Genomic DNA, 17737 nt, shown 5'->3' with positions numbered 1-17737 from the left:
AACCTAGCCATTTTCCTCTCTATTTAAAAGGTATTCTTTTTACTGCATTAGGATTTATGGCAGGTTATTACTGTTTATGTTCTGCGAAAGCTAGCATAAGCACACAGAAATAAAAAAGGAATCAGATTGTTTTTATTATATTTTTAGCGCAGGATTTTAAACAGAGGGTGTCTTCATTAGCTCATTTGTCGATTTTTCCATGAGCTAATAAGATTCAGTCATTGGAAGATTATTATTATGTAATGTGATTGGATTAAAAGATAATTCAACTGTGGGTTGATCAGTAATGCTCCATAGACTGTGGATGGTTGAACAAATGGGTAGAGTATCTGCAGGAATCCAGAAAAGCTGAAGGCAGTTGAGTCCTTCTGTTATCGAATTATTAATGATCACTATTGTTTTCTATTTATAAAGCAAGTTTTTTTTTTTTTAATTAACTCCTAAATTTAGTTTTGTTTAATAAAAAAGAAAAAAAACTTTGTGGCACAAAAATACCTATTTTACAGCTCTGCTCTTTGTAACGTCGGTGTAAGGAGTTGGTAGTCGGACTATCTGCTCTGGTTGCCAGCCTGCAGTCTGAAGTTTACTGGACGTGTCGCTTATATTCTGCCACCTCTGAGCTCCTTTTGACCAATAAATCGCAAGTGAATACCGCAATATCTTGCGCAAAATGTGAATGTACAGAAAATATAGCTAGCAGTGCAAGATGACGAAACATCATTCGACATCCACTGTGCATGAATCTGTTGCAAGTGTCCCTTTAAAAGTATAATGATGGATGAACTTTGTGCATCTGTGTTGCTAGCCAAAAATATTTATCCTAAATTAAATTGTATCTCAGCTTAATCGTCCTATGTCTGAGTTTTGTTTACGCTAGATCCTGCTGCTGGTTGGTTGCTCAAATCCGTGTCATCATTACATCCCTGGCTAAACGAATAAGAGGTGTAACGGAGGCAGGCTGACTTTAATACTTTCACCACATAGTTTTTTTTTTGTTTTGTTTTTTCCCACAGTACAATCTGAGGTGGCAAGTAAGCGCCTTAATCACCTTGAAGTGTTTAGTGTAAGGGGCTAGTGATGCATTTTGCACCTTGTAAGGCAATGGACTATTGATTTACAGCATGTGTCCATGTTCCTCTTAACTCGGCCTTTATCGAGCTTCCCCGAGTTGTTGCTTTCCTCTGGTGTTGTCCACTTGAGGCGACTGCTGTCTGTTATGTAAAGGTGAAGGAATGTGAAGACTCTCCTTTGTGTTTATTCTCATTTTAATACAGGTTCAGCAAGTGCAGATTTTATGTTCTTCCTGGTTTTGAAGTAACACATTTGTCAGTAAAAATAAATTCACTTTATTAAATTATTATTTATTTGACATTGATTTGATTTACCCAGTTTTACCTGTTACTCAGTCATATGACATAAGGCTGTATGTGTTGCTATTTGCATAAATGCTCCGGGTTTGAAGTGTGAAACAAGACGGTGCTCTTTATATTGCAGAGGTGCCATGCAATTGTTCAAGTTCAAAAAAAATACTTTGAGTATTGAATTACAGCTTACAGTACCTCGTATTAATTCAACATTCTTCATACAGAACATACTTTTCTGGAAGAAGAAAGTTAAGTAAGCTTAAACAAGATATTACAGAACAACTGCATGGTTATTTATTACAAAGATATAATGTTTTGCTAGTTCACTCTCAAGAGATTTTATGCAACGTTTTGCACCTGTAAGGAGCGTTGTGTATGCTCTGTATTTAAGCTAAAATAAACAAATGCATTATTTTGTGAAGTGTCAAATCAACTAGCCTGTGGGCTATTACCTAACTAATTTAGTTGAAAATCAGTTTAAAAGCCTTATTTCTCAACTTCTTCCCACATAGAACCACGTACCTATTGTCTGGCCTCTATTATTACAGCCTTGGGTTCAACACTGTGGTTTGGCAGGTCCAGTCTTGTGTGATGAGACCGAGCCGGTCCTGACACGGGGTTTTGTTCCTGCCCACTGGCCATGGAGGCTAACGAACACAAAGAGCTTTCTTGCTCCCTGCTCTTCCTATGCCCCACTTTTCACTGCACATTTCTGATGCGATATCAAAAGCCCTTTCAGACAAGGCTTCAAGATTACAGTTACAACTAAACGAAAGGCACATGTTTTGTCTCCAGCTCTAAAAAGCAATGTGAAGGAAGTCTAAAAGTAGCTACAAAGCTGTAAGGAAGGTTTCTCACTTGAGGTGTGATCTGCAGCTGCACCTTGAAATGGCCCTGCTTTTAAAAGAAATCGCTGTTGTTTTTGTTCAAGTTGCAATAAAAAGACAGAATCCTCTCCTGTTTCTGTTCCCTTGGAGAAAGGTGATATTTTTCTGGGAAGAGGCAGGCTTGCGTTTTTAATTGAATTCAAGCTAGTAGCCTCAGGCTTTGTCGGTGGTTTAAAAGAAAAATACTTCTGTTTGCTGGTGAATCATGTTCAGAGGGTGGAGAGTGTAATTTTTTTTATTTTTTTTTTAAGGTAACGTCATAAATATTATCAAGCATGTGTTTGCCTGTAAAACAGGAGGGCACAACTCAGGACAGAGACTGGATGAATAGAAGCATTTAAATGTTTTGTGATCAAACTTACTTACCACTTCGTTATTATACATGTTATTGTTCTTTGAGAACATTTCTAATATCTAGAGGCAGTAAAACTTCAATTTTTTCCATTAAATTTTTTCCCCCTTCGCTTGTTTTGTTGATTCATGGATTTTTGCAACTCTTACTTTCAGCACTGTATATTTTTCCTTTTTTGGTTTTCCCTGCAGACGTCTTTGTACCTGTGTTTTTTCCTCTTTTTTTTTTTATTTTTTATTCATGGGGAAAAAGGCCCCGTCAATGGCAGACCCATGGAACGACTAGAGAACATTGCGTACTGAGGCGGGGATGTTCGGCTGGAGCGTTTTGCATAAAACATTCACCATCAACTGGCTGCTTGAAGCAAGATGCTGAAGTAACTGGTTGTAATATTTAGATGGTGAAACATCAGACTTAAACACATGTTGTGGCATTGTTTCGTTTGCTAAATTGGAAAACAATTTAACAAACGATCCAAAACGATCTGTGTCGTTCAGATCCAAAATGTCAGCCTTCAATGTTTATTTTAAACAACTTGATATTTTGGAGGCTGTTGTGTATATGTGAATCGCTGACTCAGCAGTTTGGTAAAATTAGTCTGAATTTGGGTTTTTGTTTTGTTCGCCGGCTGTCCCGACAGTATTGTGGTATTGACGCTCACACAAACTAACCCGGACGAGGACGCTGGCTTCTGCTTTCAAACTGAATTATATCACATGAATGAATCCTTCCACCCCATTGTTCTGCTCTGATGTTCCCAACATCACATTCCCAGGCCTGTTTGATCCCAGTCTGACTGGAACCAGGGAAATGCTCTGGATTTTTAGCATAGACTGATAAAGACCCAGAGTTGCAGTTTCCCTAAATTATAAAGCAAAATTATCCATTTTGCTTTGTAATTTAGAAGACTAAATTCTAAATTGTTTTCAGAAAACCTGAAAAGTGTGGCATACTTTTGTTTTCCCTTCTTTTTTTTAAAAATGTGATTCTATACATAAAATCCAATTCCCCTCAGAGGTCTCTTAAGTGATTGAATCCATCTGTGTGCAATTTAATCTCATCAGATATTTGTTAAAAGAACATGAGACTGAGGAACGCAGCAGGCAGATCAGGAATGACATTGTGGAAATGTTTAAAGTGTGACGTATTAATTTATAACCCCACTGTGCTTTAAACGCCTCACAGGGCACCACTACGTCTGCTGTCCGTATATGGAAAGAGTATGGCACCACTGATGGCCTTCGTGGACATGACCGTCCACCTAAAGCCATTTTTCAGAGAAAACCTTAACAAGTCTTCAGCAGGTCAGAGATCAACTGAGTGAAATGTGGAGCAATGCTGGAAGAAACCTAATGGAGGCTATTGGAAACTTGAGAAGGTTCATCTCCTGCTGGACAATAACCATAAACATACAGCCAGAACTGCAATGAAATGATTTAGATCAAAGCGCATTTATTTGTTTGGACGGTCCAGATTTTAGTCAAACTGAGAATCGATACCCAAAAACGTGTCTACAGACTCCTTTTGTCCAGTTTTTTTTAAATTTAATTTCCCTTTGGGATTAGTAAAGTATTTTTGAATTTGAGCTTGAGCTGAATGGACAAAGCTATCAGTCTGTATGTGTTCAGAGCTGCACAACGCGTTTCTGCAGAAGATTGACTCTGTAGAAACACGCTGCACATTTTAGATTGTTTTTTCTTAAGTTATAACACACATTTTTGCCATATTTTTCTCTGCAACTTCACAGCTATGTACCAATTTTGTGTTGGATTTTCACGTAAAATCTCAACTTATTAAATTGAAGTTTGTGTTTGCAACAGGGCAAAATGTAGGCTGTGTAAGGGGATACAAATGCTTTTGCAAGGCACTGCAGATGGAAAAATAAACATGTTCAGTGTGATCAGACTTTTTTTATTTAATGGATAACTGGGTAAGGCTAATTGTCTTCTTTAATGACGTGTAAATCTCCGTCGTCCCCGCTCTGCGTTGTTATGTTGTTCGTCAGAGGGCTTCTGGCTTGTTAGCTTAACAGGATCCATTGCCTTGTTCTTCGTCATCTGGTGACTTGACCCGGTTGACGTTGGCAGGAGTTTAGCCAAACAGAGGTGTGTCTGTTCAGCCCTCAGAGAAAAGCTTCTGTGTGCATTTGGGAGGATTTGTGTGTGTGTCAGAGTTTTTTGTAGTCAGGGATTCTTGCAGATCAGATACCCAAACAAGGCTTACAAGAGGCCTAAACTATTATGTATTAAATTGGTTGGTGACCTCTTAATATTAAAATTATATTTTTATAAAATTCTTGTCTCAAGTAAGTTAATTTAGTCGGTAGCTAACAAGGTCTTGCTTATGCACATCTTTCTTTTTGCCTTCCAGCAAGTTAAAAATAGAATCTCTCGCAACTTGAATTTTAAGCAACACAAAGCTGTTGCAGACGTGACATTAAAACAATAAATCCCACAACTATTTTAAAATGTATAGTTTTTTTAAAAGTCTTGTTGTGAAAACATATTACTTAATTTTGCATACAAAACAGCAAACTGTCTGGAAAGTGTCGGCATCCGTTTTTAAAAAAGGTATTTGTTCCCTTTTAAGCAAATGAAGTGCTTCTAAAAAAATCCCTGTGTTACTTTTAGCGGGGAACATCATTTGCACAGTCTATTACCGGGTGAGTGCGCATGTTAATCTGTGCTGAAAGTTGCTGCTGAGAGCAGCAGGTTTTGGTTGCGATTCCTCGATTTAAGGGAAACGGAAAGCAGCATCTTTTTTTCTTTGGTGTGCATCCTAAAAAAAGGTTTAGTTTGTTACATAAAGAAGCTTATTTTATTTCAATGGGGTTTTATCCTGGCAGAATAAATATTCATATTTTAATGCAAGGTAAATTGTGATTTGTTTGTGTTTTCTGTGACTTGCTGACATATTTTTGGCTCAAACATCGACTTTCTGATCTGTAAAGTTATTCAGCTTTCTATTTTGGAGCCTTGGGTCAGGAACCACCGTGGGTCATATTTCTTAAAGTGTACTGTTGCATCTATTCCTCCAATATAGCAAGTCAGCACAAAGCACTGAACTACTTAAGGAAATAAGCTCCCAACTTAAACTCAGATATTTGGGGGGGGGAATGGAGTTTCCACATCATTGTTGAACGTTGTAAGGGCAATATTTATCGTGATTAAGGAAGATTTATTTTCCAACCTGATCCATAAAACTGTACAAATGTGTCAGGGTTAATGAACAGCTAAGCAAATATTGCATGCAAGTTGGGATTTTGTTCAAAATGAAAACTAAAGTGGTCATTTAAATTTTTCCAATATCCCAATTACTGTGAAATATTGGTAGCAATTGGTATCAAATTCTTGATCTTTATATTTTTTTATCTTTTGACCTTCAACCCAGTAAAAAGAGTCTGGGATAAGGTAGAGTCGGCTTCGCTTCTTGCACCAGATCTGTGGTGGCAGCAGAGCTATTTGCCAGCTCAGCCACTGTCTCCCGGCTGCTATGACGACACGCAAGCGGGTGGGGGGATTACGGAGGATCAGCAGGCTTTACAACAAACGGCTGCTCTACATTGTTTCCTGCTTCGATGTGGAAGAAAAGTAGTCCTAACTAACTTGCACACACACGCATCCAGTTGCCCCAAAGCTGGGCGCTTTCGGCTCTCCCTCCCTCCTCCTCCAGATAGTGATGGCATGTTTTTGTCTGCTGGCCAGATGCAATGGCCTACTTTGTCTAGGCAGGCCTGGCACGTCTCCCTGCTCTACAATCCTCGTCTGCCCGCGTGGATCCTGGATTGTCTCTTGTGCACTTTTTTTTATTTTTTTATCTCTACCACTGCTTGCAAGGATGTAAAGCTTGTTCTTACACTCAGAAAAATAAATCCATCAGCTTGACTGCTTTGTGCCTCTTGGTTGGCATTTTTTGCCCCAAGAAAGATGATGTTCAACAGCTTGAAATCTTTTCTTTCTGGTGGAATTAACTAAATTCTCGAGCTCCTATCTTCACATAATATGATCAGAGGATATGCCGAGTTTCAGTGAAAAACATCACAAGACTCTCCTTTCTGTCAGAACACCAGACAACAGTAATTTAGTTTAGCTTTTGTGGCTGCTCAGCTGTTTTAAGCTTATCGTTGCATAGATTAGATTAAATTATTATTATTTTTGACATTCTTTTATTATTTTAGCAAAGAGCTGACGTCAGGTTCAGGTCAGTAGAGGTAAGGAGAGCTCCCCATCTGCTCCGGTTAGGTTACCACCAGTGAGAGTTGCAGCGTAATGCTTTGACAAATGGGTTTGAATGAGTGGGCAGAATTACAAGGTCAGCTTAAAGTGTCACGCTGGTTAAAAATAAACGCGAAGACGAGCAAGACCCGAAGCTACAGCTGGTTACGTGTTTGCACGCTCGTTGCCTTTCGAAAACTTGCATTCGCCAGGAAAACATCCTGCCTCCGTGGGGACGAAAGCACACTTTACATGCCGGGCATCTGGTGATAATTTTGACTTGCTGCGTCACATCCGCTGGAGCTTCATCTCCTCTGCATCGGAGCTGTGAGCCGTTGCGGTGCACTCGGGCAGTTTTTGCGATGCTCCCCGATTCGTAATAGCCTCTAAGCCAGAAGGAAATGCGGGGGGCTTTGGCAACGTGGAGCCAGTTCAGCCAGCGTATCAGAAGACTGCAGCCGGAGAGCCTTTTGTAGCCTTTACAACAGAGCTTAAAAGCTGAGGGATGTCTTGTAAAATCCCAGGGTGCTTGTCAAGTGGGACAGGAAATGGGGATAGAGACCAAGTGAGGAAGATGCTGAGTCATTTGGCATCCCGCAAGCTCGACCCTCTGCTTGTATAAAACGCAAACAGCAGCAGGAATAAATGAGTGATGTGTGCATTTCTTTAACTTTCTGTAAATATCAATGTTTAAGCTGAAAGTAGGTCATGTTGCCCCCTAATACGCCCCCAAAGTAGATGCTCTCAGATTGGCTCCTGGTTTCTCCTCCTCCCTACCATGACTTTCCCTTTTTTTTTTTTTTTTTTAAACCATTGTAGGAATGTTAGCTCTGAGGACTTTCTGTTCATTCATGACTGTGACGTTAAGGGAGCCCAAAAAGAGCAGGCAGCGTGTTTAGTTTGGCTTGCATGTATTTGCATAAGCATTTTATGCTTTTCAGTTAAAACCTCTTTCTGATCTCTGTTTGCCCATGTCTGTAATTTCAATATGAGACTGAGACTGATAAAGTCCAGGTAAACATTGGTGCATGACTCCCATCACAGAAGTCCATTATATTTGCATTTGTCATCACGGAAGTTCATGAGGATGCTGTGCTTTATGACTTGTCCAGAATTGATTTGTTGCCTGCATCTGTAGCTTATCTTTGCTTATCTGATTGATTAAAAGCCGAAGGTCATTAACGTGCAAATTGAGGAAGGGCGAATGACTTTAGTCATAACTTATTTGTTTATTTAAGATAATGTATATCAATGTAGTTTGGAATCATTTCAGTTACAAAAGATAAATATTTTTGCATTTATATCTAAAACTAGCTTTATCTCATTAAGTGAGACGTTAAACTTTGATGTGGAAAAAAAAAGGACGTCTGCCTCTGTTAAAGTGTAAACAGCTTAAATTCTTCTGCAAGGATTTTAACCACAGACGTCACTCTGCCACTTCAAGGCTTTGAGTAAACGGAGCTCGACTGATTGAATGATGCAGCACATCCTCTCAGGAGTTATGAGGTGAAGCGTGCTGGATCTGGTATCCTGTGTTCATATAAGGATGTTTGTGGTTTTAAACAGTCACTTTCCAACATTCACACATAGTTAATCGTTTTCATTTTCGCCGCTTGTGCTAAAATTGCAGGCATGAGCTGCTTGGTCCTAGAGCGCAAGGCTTGTAAGTTGTGACCACTTTTGCTCCTGTTGGTCTGAACAAGTTGTTGCATGAAGGTTTTTTTGCATTTCTGAATTTTGTTGCTGCTTGACACGATTGCCATCTGTCAGTACATAAGCATTTTATAAACGTATCCTGTTTTTTATCATTTTTATTTGAAAAGCAAATAATTATTTAGCATCGTTGATGCCATTTTACATCTTGCCTTTTGTGATTTTCTGGTGGGTTTAAGGCGGTTTCAATTATTTAATGTGCATGATAGACACTTGTCTAAATGTTGACTTGAATATTGTTTGTAATTTCCTGTAGTTTTTTGTTTGTTTGTGGGATTTTATGTTGCTGTGTATAATATTCACTTTACAGCTAAATATAATCAAAAAGTGGTTTTATTTCATTAATTTGCATTAAAATGTGATGCTCATATTTTATATTGATTGAATATTTGCACATTTCTCACATGTATTGCTGTTCCTTTTTGTGAATTATGACTTACAGCTAATGAAAATCCAAAATACAATTATCTTATAACCTGCACATATGACTGTGTAGGTTGCAACCTACATATCAAGACTGCAGACTTGATATTGCCAATGCTGTGTGAGTTATTACAAACAAATAAATGGAAAATTGAGTGGAAGAAAAAAACAGGGATAACCCCAACCTCTAGACAATTGAGAAGAAAAGCATACAAGGTGCACCAGAGTCAGGATGAAGAGCAGAAGGACACAGAATTAAAGTTATGCTTAGTGTGAAGTTTCCACAGTCTGTGATTTGGAGAGTTGCGTCATCTGCTGGTGTTGGTCCACTGTGTTTTATTGCGGAGCAAAGTCAGTGCCGCTGTAGGAAACTATGCAGCACTTCCTGCTTCCTTCTGCTCACAAGCTTTATGGAGATATGTTCCAGCAGGACTTGGCAGCTGCCCACACTGCTAATGGCACCTGTAGCAGGTTTACTGATCACCGTGCTTGATTGGTCAGTAAAACTTTCCCAACCTAAGCCCGATTAAGAAAAGGTCCCCTGCTCCTAACCAGCTGAATCGAATGACTTTCACTTTCTCAGCCTGTCATCGTGTTCTCTAGTGGCCTGGTAATGAGCCATTGACAGGATTTCAGGTAACACTTACTGCAGTTCAGCTTGAGTTGGCGGGGGGAAAAGCTCAAAAGTCTCACTGAAAGCAACATGATCAAGTTGGTAAATTGGCAAACAAGTGGAGCGCATCTTTAGATACATCTTTAACAACTTCAGGTTTTATTTGTTTGTGAACTTAAGCAGAATAGCACATGGAAACTCTTAAAGTAGCCGCATGTTGTTGTTGTCCGTTATCTGTCAGCACTTGATCACCCTTTCATGTTAATGAAAGGGTGGCAAAGCCTCTCTTGATGGCTGGAAAACAGGTTTGCACAGATGGCTGGATCTTATTGCTTGTGGGTATGCATGTTCAGGACTTCTCTCCCTCTTGACAAGCTGGCTGATGAGGTGCTAACAAAAGTGTCCATGTGAGCCGTTCTCCAGTGATGCATTTACGTTTGACTGCTACTGCACTTTCTTTTTGCCACGTTTACAGATGTAGCTTATCATTCATGAGGTCATTGATTACAGGATGACCTCTTGCTTAGTTTTCATCTGTTTGTGTTTTCTTAACTTTGTTTCAGTTGCTTTTATAAGTTCTCACTTTTGTTTTTTAACTTATTGACCTTTCTGCGCCTGATTGTGCTCCTCTGTTTTATTAAGCTGAATTATGAACAATTGCTTTTAAAAGCAGTCCACTCTACTTACAGCATTAACCAAACGGCTTCAGCTCCGTTTTATCATGCTGGTTCCTGTAAGCAGGATCTCGGCTGCTTTAGGCCTTTTTGGCATCAAACTCTCTGACTTAAAAGGAAGCTGGTAGGATTAATAGTGATCCACGTTTTGGCAAGCCTTTTTACGAGAAAGGTGCAACCAGGAAGAGAGTCAACAGAAGTGAAAGTGGAAATGATTGAATTATATGAAGCAGTTCTTATTGAATAACTTTAAAAACATAAACGAAGAATTCAACTTTGTGCCCAAGTAGTTCTGTTACTTTACCCTTTTCTGGCTCTATGCCTCTATTTAAATGCATTATCTCAGCTAATTATGTGATTTCTAATCTCACTTGGGCATCTTTTTTTTCTTTTTAGCTTCTGTCATCTACTGGTTTTATAACTTGTATTTTAGACGCCTTGCATATCTTTCCTTCCACTAAAAAAAGGCATTGTATGCGCATTACAAGCATTCTTTGTTTTTCTTCTTTAACATATTTAGTCCCGTTTCTCCATCTGATGCAGTTGCTTTATTTATTTTTTCCTGATGTTCATTTAGTGCTGATCAGTGTCACTCTGTTGCAGGTACCCCAGTCAAGATGTATATTGCTCAGAGCAGAGCTCGTCTGGCTCAGGTCCCTCTGCCGAGGACGGAGACCCTGAAATCCACGAGCAGAAGCAGGACTCCACACAAAACAAGGTGAAACCTGACCACTCCTACTTCTCTCAAACTTATTGCACAGTTAACATGTCATATTTTTGCTTCTTTAATGAGTTGCATATTTCTGAGCAACGTAAATTTCCAATGTCAAGGCTTTCTCCGTCAGTGGCAACAAAAATAGATGAGATATTTAGAGGACTTACCTCAGCTCGTTCAGGTCTTAGATGGTGAGCAGTTTTAATGGTCGTGCTGAAATGAATGAGTTTGCTGAAATCTTAGAGGTTAGTAGTGGTCGAAGTTTGGTCTCTTATGACCCACAAACCTCTATAAATGGACGAAGGGAGAAAATGTAGGTTGAAGAATGAGGTGCAAGTATGGAGTTTATTAACCTTAGAGAGCAGACTGTGGGGCCATGAGCTACGGTCGATATTGCTGAATATCAAGATATTAATAATTTGTGGTGAAACAACAATATGATGTTTTTAAATGCAGTGATCTGGTGTGAAAAAGACAAGATCCTGTTTACATCAGATCTCTCTCTTGCTTTTGTTGGAAAAATGACTTCATTTGTGTTTCCTGTTTATCAGCTACTAAAATTAGCTTTCTAGAGTTTTTTTGCTAGTCTTCAGTGCATAAATCCCAAGAGTTTCTCTGGTTTGTCCTCCTGGTGCTGTATCTTCCTAGTGTTTCAGAGGAATTTAAATCAGATTTGTTCAGTAATCCTCCATTTTTTTTTATTTATTTATTTTTTTATCTGAGTTTTTCCTTGGGGAATTCTCCAGGATTTTAAAATATTATTCTTTCCAAAGGTCAGCTGCTTTATGAATGAAAACTTTCAGGACTTTGAGGATTTGACAATGGTTAACCTTTAAATGATTAGCTGGATCTTGATACATTGCATAGGATAGACTACAGTATTGTCCATTTGCATACATTTGGTTTTGTGCTTTGTATTCTGAATGTGATGACTCTTTTGAACATCTGCAGTCATCTGAAAAAGTTTTAATTTTCAGCTTATAAATGTTCACATATTGTTTTAATCCCAGTTTTTATTCATCTCTGAAAAATATGTTTTATGCTAAATCAAGAGATCCAGTTTGTTTTATTCAGTACGCATGTCAACAAAAATGTGATTTCCACAAATAAGAACTTCGCATCCCTGAATAAAAAATGTTACCCTCTTTGGTTTCAATAACTTCAGTGGAAAGCTTTTTGTAGCCATGCAGAGCTGCCTTTGCAACACACAACACTTCCACCTCATGGTTTTCGCCAAACATGTCTGCTGGTACAGTGTCCAAATGAGCAGCAGTCTACTAATGTAGAAGAAATTGAAGAAATCTTTCTTCTATGACTCTTAATATCAAGAGTCGCAAAAACATGCTGCTAATATTTACATTATTTAAAATGCCTTACCAGACTCATCATCTGTTGGTGTTTTTCTGCTGGGTTCACTCTCACTTCAACAGTTACCTACCTTATATTTATGCTATATTTAAATGTGTAATCGTTTTAGCTCTTTTTATCGTACTAAATGTGGCAGAGTCTTATTTTGTTCACCAGAGGAAAAAATTTTTTTTTACAGAAATAAATTAAATTATTTGTTCAGTTTAATTATTTAGTTAAATTAGGATTTATAAATGTTGTCGAATCTGAAATTAAATACCCATATATTTATATTTTCACTGGTGGATATTTGATTCAGATTGTATCAGCATATCAGACACTCTTCATTTGAGCCTTTTTTCAGAATAAACATGTTCGATGTATTGCAGACTGAAAGCACATATTAAATCGCAAAAATAAAGAGGTGTCAAGTTTTTTTTTTTTTTTGTTTTTTTTAAACATACTTTCTTTAGGTTTTGGTTTGATACTGGACATTATTTTGAAAATGACTCAAGTGTCTGCATGGCAAAATTTATTGACATGTCACAAATCATTTCTTTTGGACATATCCAATAAATCATTTACCTTTTTGTTAAGCTTATTTCATTCATTATCTTGTAACCTTTAGCTATGCTTCTTGTTTCATTGATGTTAGCAACATTTTCTTAAGTAATGTCCTTAACCTGAAAATAACTTTATTTCATTTTGCAGCATTATCTTGCGTCAAATGCAAGATAATGCCTTTGAATTTCTTGGAAATTCAAAGGTCACTGTGACGTGTGTTAAGCTTTTATTTTTAAGATTTGACATTTTCTATGGCCTTTGATTATTAATCTGTAGTTGTTGTCAAGCTCATTCCTTTTCCTTTGGAGTAATGGATTGAATTGGCTCAAAGCTCAGCCTAGATCAAACATTTTTGAACTTGTTGGTTCTTCTTCCTCGAGTCTTTAACAGAGCAGCATTGTGTTTATTTGCAGCCACATATCAAATGAAGGATAATTTGTAGTGAGTGTTCGGTGCGCGGACTGAAGAAGGGGAGTCATTGTGAGATCCAGGCACAAACAGCCTTGCAGGGGCAGTTCAGCAGGCCTGACGGTCTGTCATCAGCCCCAGAGCATGGGCTTTGTCCATCAACAAAAGCCCTTTCACATCCAGAAATGCAAATGCTTTCTTCTTAAATATGCATCTTGCAAAATATTCTTTCTTTTTTTTTCCATGCGCTTTTATGGTTTTGCTTCTGTTAATAAATCAGATGTTTTGCTGTAGGTGGTGGAAGAACGGTCGACGCACACCTCATACGAAATAGGATTAGAGACGGAGAGGGCAGCACTAGAGAAGCTAGCAAGCGTACAACATGAACAGGTGAGAAGAAACATGGCTCTCAGTAAATGTTTTCTGCATTACACAGTAGAGCACGAAATTATTAACCCCTTTGTCTGACTTGGATATGAAGTGATCTTTTTATTTCCACATGATTTTTGTTTTTGTGAAAGTAGCTCTAGCATTTTTGACATGTAATATTTTTAGTAGAAAATGTGTAATTATTTTCGAAATTTAGTTTATTTTGTTTTTAGTCACACATTTTTCTGTTTTTTCTCTGCAGACTGTGAATCATTTAGAAGCCGAGGCAAAAGAGACCAAACAAAGCCAAGAGTTGGATACTGTACCTGTCCTTGATGAGCCAGAACTTCCCACAGAGACTCACCCCGACCTGCCGACTGACCCACAGGACCACGACAGTGAGAAAGCAGGCCCAGAGCCCCCCACTCCAGAACCATTGCCAGAACTGGTCCATGTGTCACCAGATGCTGTAGTCCAAGCTGAGTCCTCTAGTGATGATCACACCGCACAGCCGCGCCTGGACTCGGACCCGTCGACACCTTCAAATGAAGCTGAAAACGTACCTACCTCAGAGAGCGCTGGCCCCGCCGACACAGGAGGGTAAGTTCAGATCCTCTCTACCGGTAACCAAACGTCACAGCAGATGTTATGCATTTCATTTGGAATTTTTGTTGGTTAACTTTTTGGTTTTCCCCTCAGTTTTTTTTATTTTATTTTTTATTCATTTTTTTCATTTTAATAAAAAAAACTGCTGGTCTTAAAAAGAGGTGCTTGCATCTTGGACAAAACCTTTTAAGGAACTGCTGACCTGCTTTGAGAGACATGAGACTGTTGGCACTTTCTCTTTGTTTTTAAACGCTGAAAGGACGTTTGTGGAAATTCAAAAGCATTTTGGAGACTCAACACTCTGGACATGAAAGCTGAACTTTAAAAGAAGAGCCTGCTCCTTCCGTAGCAATGTTTCTGTCAGGACATTTCAGATCTTTGTACCAAGCGCTTCAACGGCCCACAACCAACAACTGACCTCCATCCCTACTGTCAGTCCATCTGCTTTCTCTCCTTCTTGCTTCCTGCCCCTTTGCCCCCCATTTCCCTCTCCAGACCCTGTCCCTCTGTCTCCGCTCTCTGCCCTTCCCAGTGCTAGGAGGTGTGGTAAAAGCCATGTCCTTTCTTTCCCTCAGTGCAGTGCGGGTTGCCAGTGCAGGCGATGAACTGCCAGTAGACAGCTTTGTCTTTGCTGAGCACTCTGATTCACAGTGCAGGGTCATTCCCCCCGAACTGGCAACCTGTGAAAACTCCCCTTTTGGCCGCCCTCTCTTCAGGTGAGTTTCTATCCACCGCCAGCCAATCAAAGCAAAGAGACAGGTAATCAAGCTAGAAGCTACGCCTCTCTGCTGTGCGTAACCATCAATCGCTGGCTTTATACCCAATTTATGCTTTTTTTTTTATTTATTTTATTTTTTTTTTTAAGTTTAATTTCCTGTTATTGCCTGCTCCAACCCAGGACTGTTAATAAAACAATTATCGATCACATTTAACTCAATATTTCCAGCATTTCTGAGGACTAATTTGTTTGTCTGTATTCCTCCCTTGTCTGTTTTTTGCCATCCATTGGGCCCATGTCTGTGATGCAGTGTGGAAGAAGATGGCACAGATGACCAGATGTCGAACCAGAGCGCTGATCTCGAAACGGAGTCCAGTCAGTCCAGTCCACATTTAGCAGAGCCAGAAGAATCAGAACCTGGAAGCCGGACAGAGGAAGAGCAGCTGGACGATGTGCTATCCAGTTTGGAGCAGGAGGGCAACACTTCCCACCTCCACCATAAGCAGCAGGTCAGCAGCTTTATAGTTTCTTAACCATCAAAAGGGGTTTTAAAAGAAGTTTAATTGGATTGGAACCATGGCTGGACCAATGGAAATTCAAAAATCTGTTTTCCCCAGTAAGAGAATGTATCATACCTGAGCAGTCTTTGTTCTGAAAGTTGCAACCGAGACTCAAAGGAGACTCAAAGTTTGCTACTTTTTTTTTTTTTTTATCAGTAAGATGTTTAAAAATGAAGTTGGTACGAGAGACGCCATTGAAACGGTTAACTGGAAGCTTGAGCAGAGTGCAGCAAAGTTGTAATGTTTTATCAGTATTTTTTTCAGTATTCAACCTCAGACTATTTTTGGACATACTCAATTTGGAAATGTTGACAAAGTTTTCTAAAGTTCAGCGTCACGGTAACAATGTATCTTTTCAAAGCGCTGCGTTAGTTACCGTAGGAGAGATAATCTCTAATTTAAGATGCTAAAGTCTATCAACAATGTCAACTCTTCAATCATATTATCTTTATTTTAAAATGGTAGAACCTACTTTACATTAGGGCTTCTCTTAACTGTATCATAATCAGTATCAAAAAGCTTTTATCATTTGAACTCGCAAGGAATTAAGATAAACACAGAATAAGGAAGTCATATTTGGAAGACATGAGCTGCCAGATATGGACAGAATGATGGTTAGACGCTATTCATGTGCATTATCAGCTGTTTTATTCTCTAAATTACTACTTCATTGGCAATATTGCCCATTGCCAAATCCCTGTTCCAGCTGCAAACAGGGAAGAGGCAAAAAATAAGGAACAACAGCCACTCATGCTTACACTCACTAATTTACTTAACTAATTTTGGATCAATCTCTTGGTCAACTTTAAGAAGAAATGTGAACATCAACTAACAAATGAATCAACTCATAAATAAATAAGAGACTCTAAGCAGAAAGATCCTGATTACTGCAGCATCTTACCAATATGATCAGTGGCTAACAGATCAAAACTGCACATCTGATACTATAAATCAACAAACAGCAGTGTGTTTTAGTGCTCTTTTAGCCTGCTTTGAAATGTTTTGCTCATTAAAAAAAAACAAACTAGGACATGTTTATTTCAAACAAATGATTTGCATTAAATGGGATTGAGCTAATCAGGTATGTCAACATTGTTTTGCTGATTTGGAGCAAAGAGCTAATGGCTAATCTCTCTGTTCCTGGCAAAGAGTCTTGTCTGGGTGTTTACATAACTAGTGGATTTCCAAGATCAGATGCAATTGCGAGATATAGAAGGTCACTTATATAATACACCAAAAATATTATTCCCATCTCAGTGCATCTCTGCGGCCTGAGGCTAGCTGAATACCATTAGCTGAAAATGGAGGTCTTTCAGTTTTTACTGAAATTGAATATTATCAGATATGACCCATAACTCTTATCCCATGTAACTGATCTTAAATAACTTTATTATTCATATTCACTGAGCTACAATGGATCTCTGCATGGTTGGCATGTTTCTGTTTCAGATGGGAGATGCTAACGCTGCCAGAGAAGCTGATCCCTCTGTACCCAGTAAAGATGACATCCCTACCTTTGATGAGTGGAAGAAACAAGTTATGGAGGTGGAAAAGGAAAAAAGTAAGTGCATACAAACCTGATGCCAGCAAAGTTTGGAGCTTCTGTGAAATGCAGGTTAACATGATCACATAGACTTAAATTTCTTCACAGAAAACAAAGATAAAAGACCCCAAATGTGTAAACCAGGTAGAAAGAGAAATAATTTTGAATTTGCTGGAAGCTGCACAAGTGAATAAAAATGTTGGGACAAAGTTGTGTGTGCCACTTTCCAATACTCAAATAAATAAAATGTTGGAACCAAGGAGACGAGAGACTGAAGGATGTGGAGGAGAATATCTGATTCTTGTAAGATGTGGGATTCTAGCTGTTCTTCAGTTCTGGGTTTTTCTGATTTCTGGTTCCTGATGAGCCAAATGTTTTCAGTTGGTTCAGTTCAGGTGATTTAAAAAAAAAAAAATCCAATCCTTCAGATTATTTCCAAGTCAGTTACACGTGTTCCTACTTATGAAAACATGCAGTCAAGTTCATTTTATTCAAATTGGTTAAAACATTTTCTGTCGAGGACTCAGAGTCTGAGAGGTTTCATCTGAGTTTTAGATTATGAATCCATCCAGTCAGAAATGCTGAAATAAGTAAAGCTTGGTCAGAAAAGATTTTTACCACTTTTAGCTGCACGAATGTTTGTATTCCAAAGTTGCTGCGAAACATT

General features: G+C 38.7%; 1 protein-coding gene across 2 annotated transcripts in view; it reads left to right on the top strand.

Annotated features, from left to right (window-relative positions):
* suco (SUN domain containing ossification factor) overlaps positions 1-17737 on the top strand; it is a 39533-nt gene that overhangs the window by 2828 nt on the left and 18968 nt on the right. The window contains exons 2-7 of one of the 2 annotated variants that reach the window (XM_088004856.1): positions 10844-10958; positions 13569-13664; positions 13906-14243; positions 14825-14965; positions 15278-15476; positions 16977-17088. In XM_088004856.1, the coding sequence (XP_087860982.1) occupies positions 10844-10958; positions 13569-13664; positions 13906-14243; positions 14825-14965; positions 15278-15476; positions 16977-17088 (1001 nt within the window). The remainder of the gene's footprint in view (positions 1-10843; positions 10959-13568; positions 13665-13905; positions 14244-14824; positions 14966-15277; positions 15477-16976; positions 17089-17737) is intronic. The other variant, XM_088004857.1, reaches the window with a different exon arrangement.

Source organism: Poecilia mexicana, unplaced genomic scaffold, assembly GCF_051168715.1.
Source record: "Poecilia mexicana isolate PSO_F unplaced genomic scaffold, ASM5116871v1 scaffold_4, whole genome shotgun sequence".
Lineage (NCBI taxonomy): Eukaryota > Metazoa > Chordata > Actinopteri > Cyprinodontiformes > Poeciliidae > Poecilia > Poecilia mexicana.
This window is presented reverse-complemented; position numbering and strand designations above follow the sequence as displayed.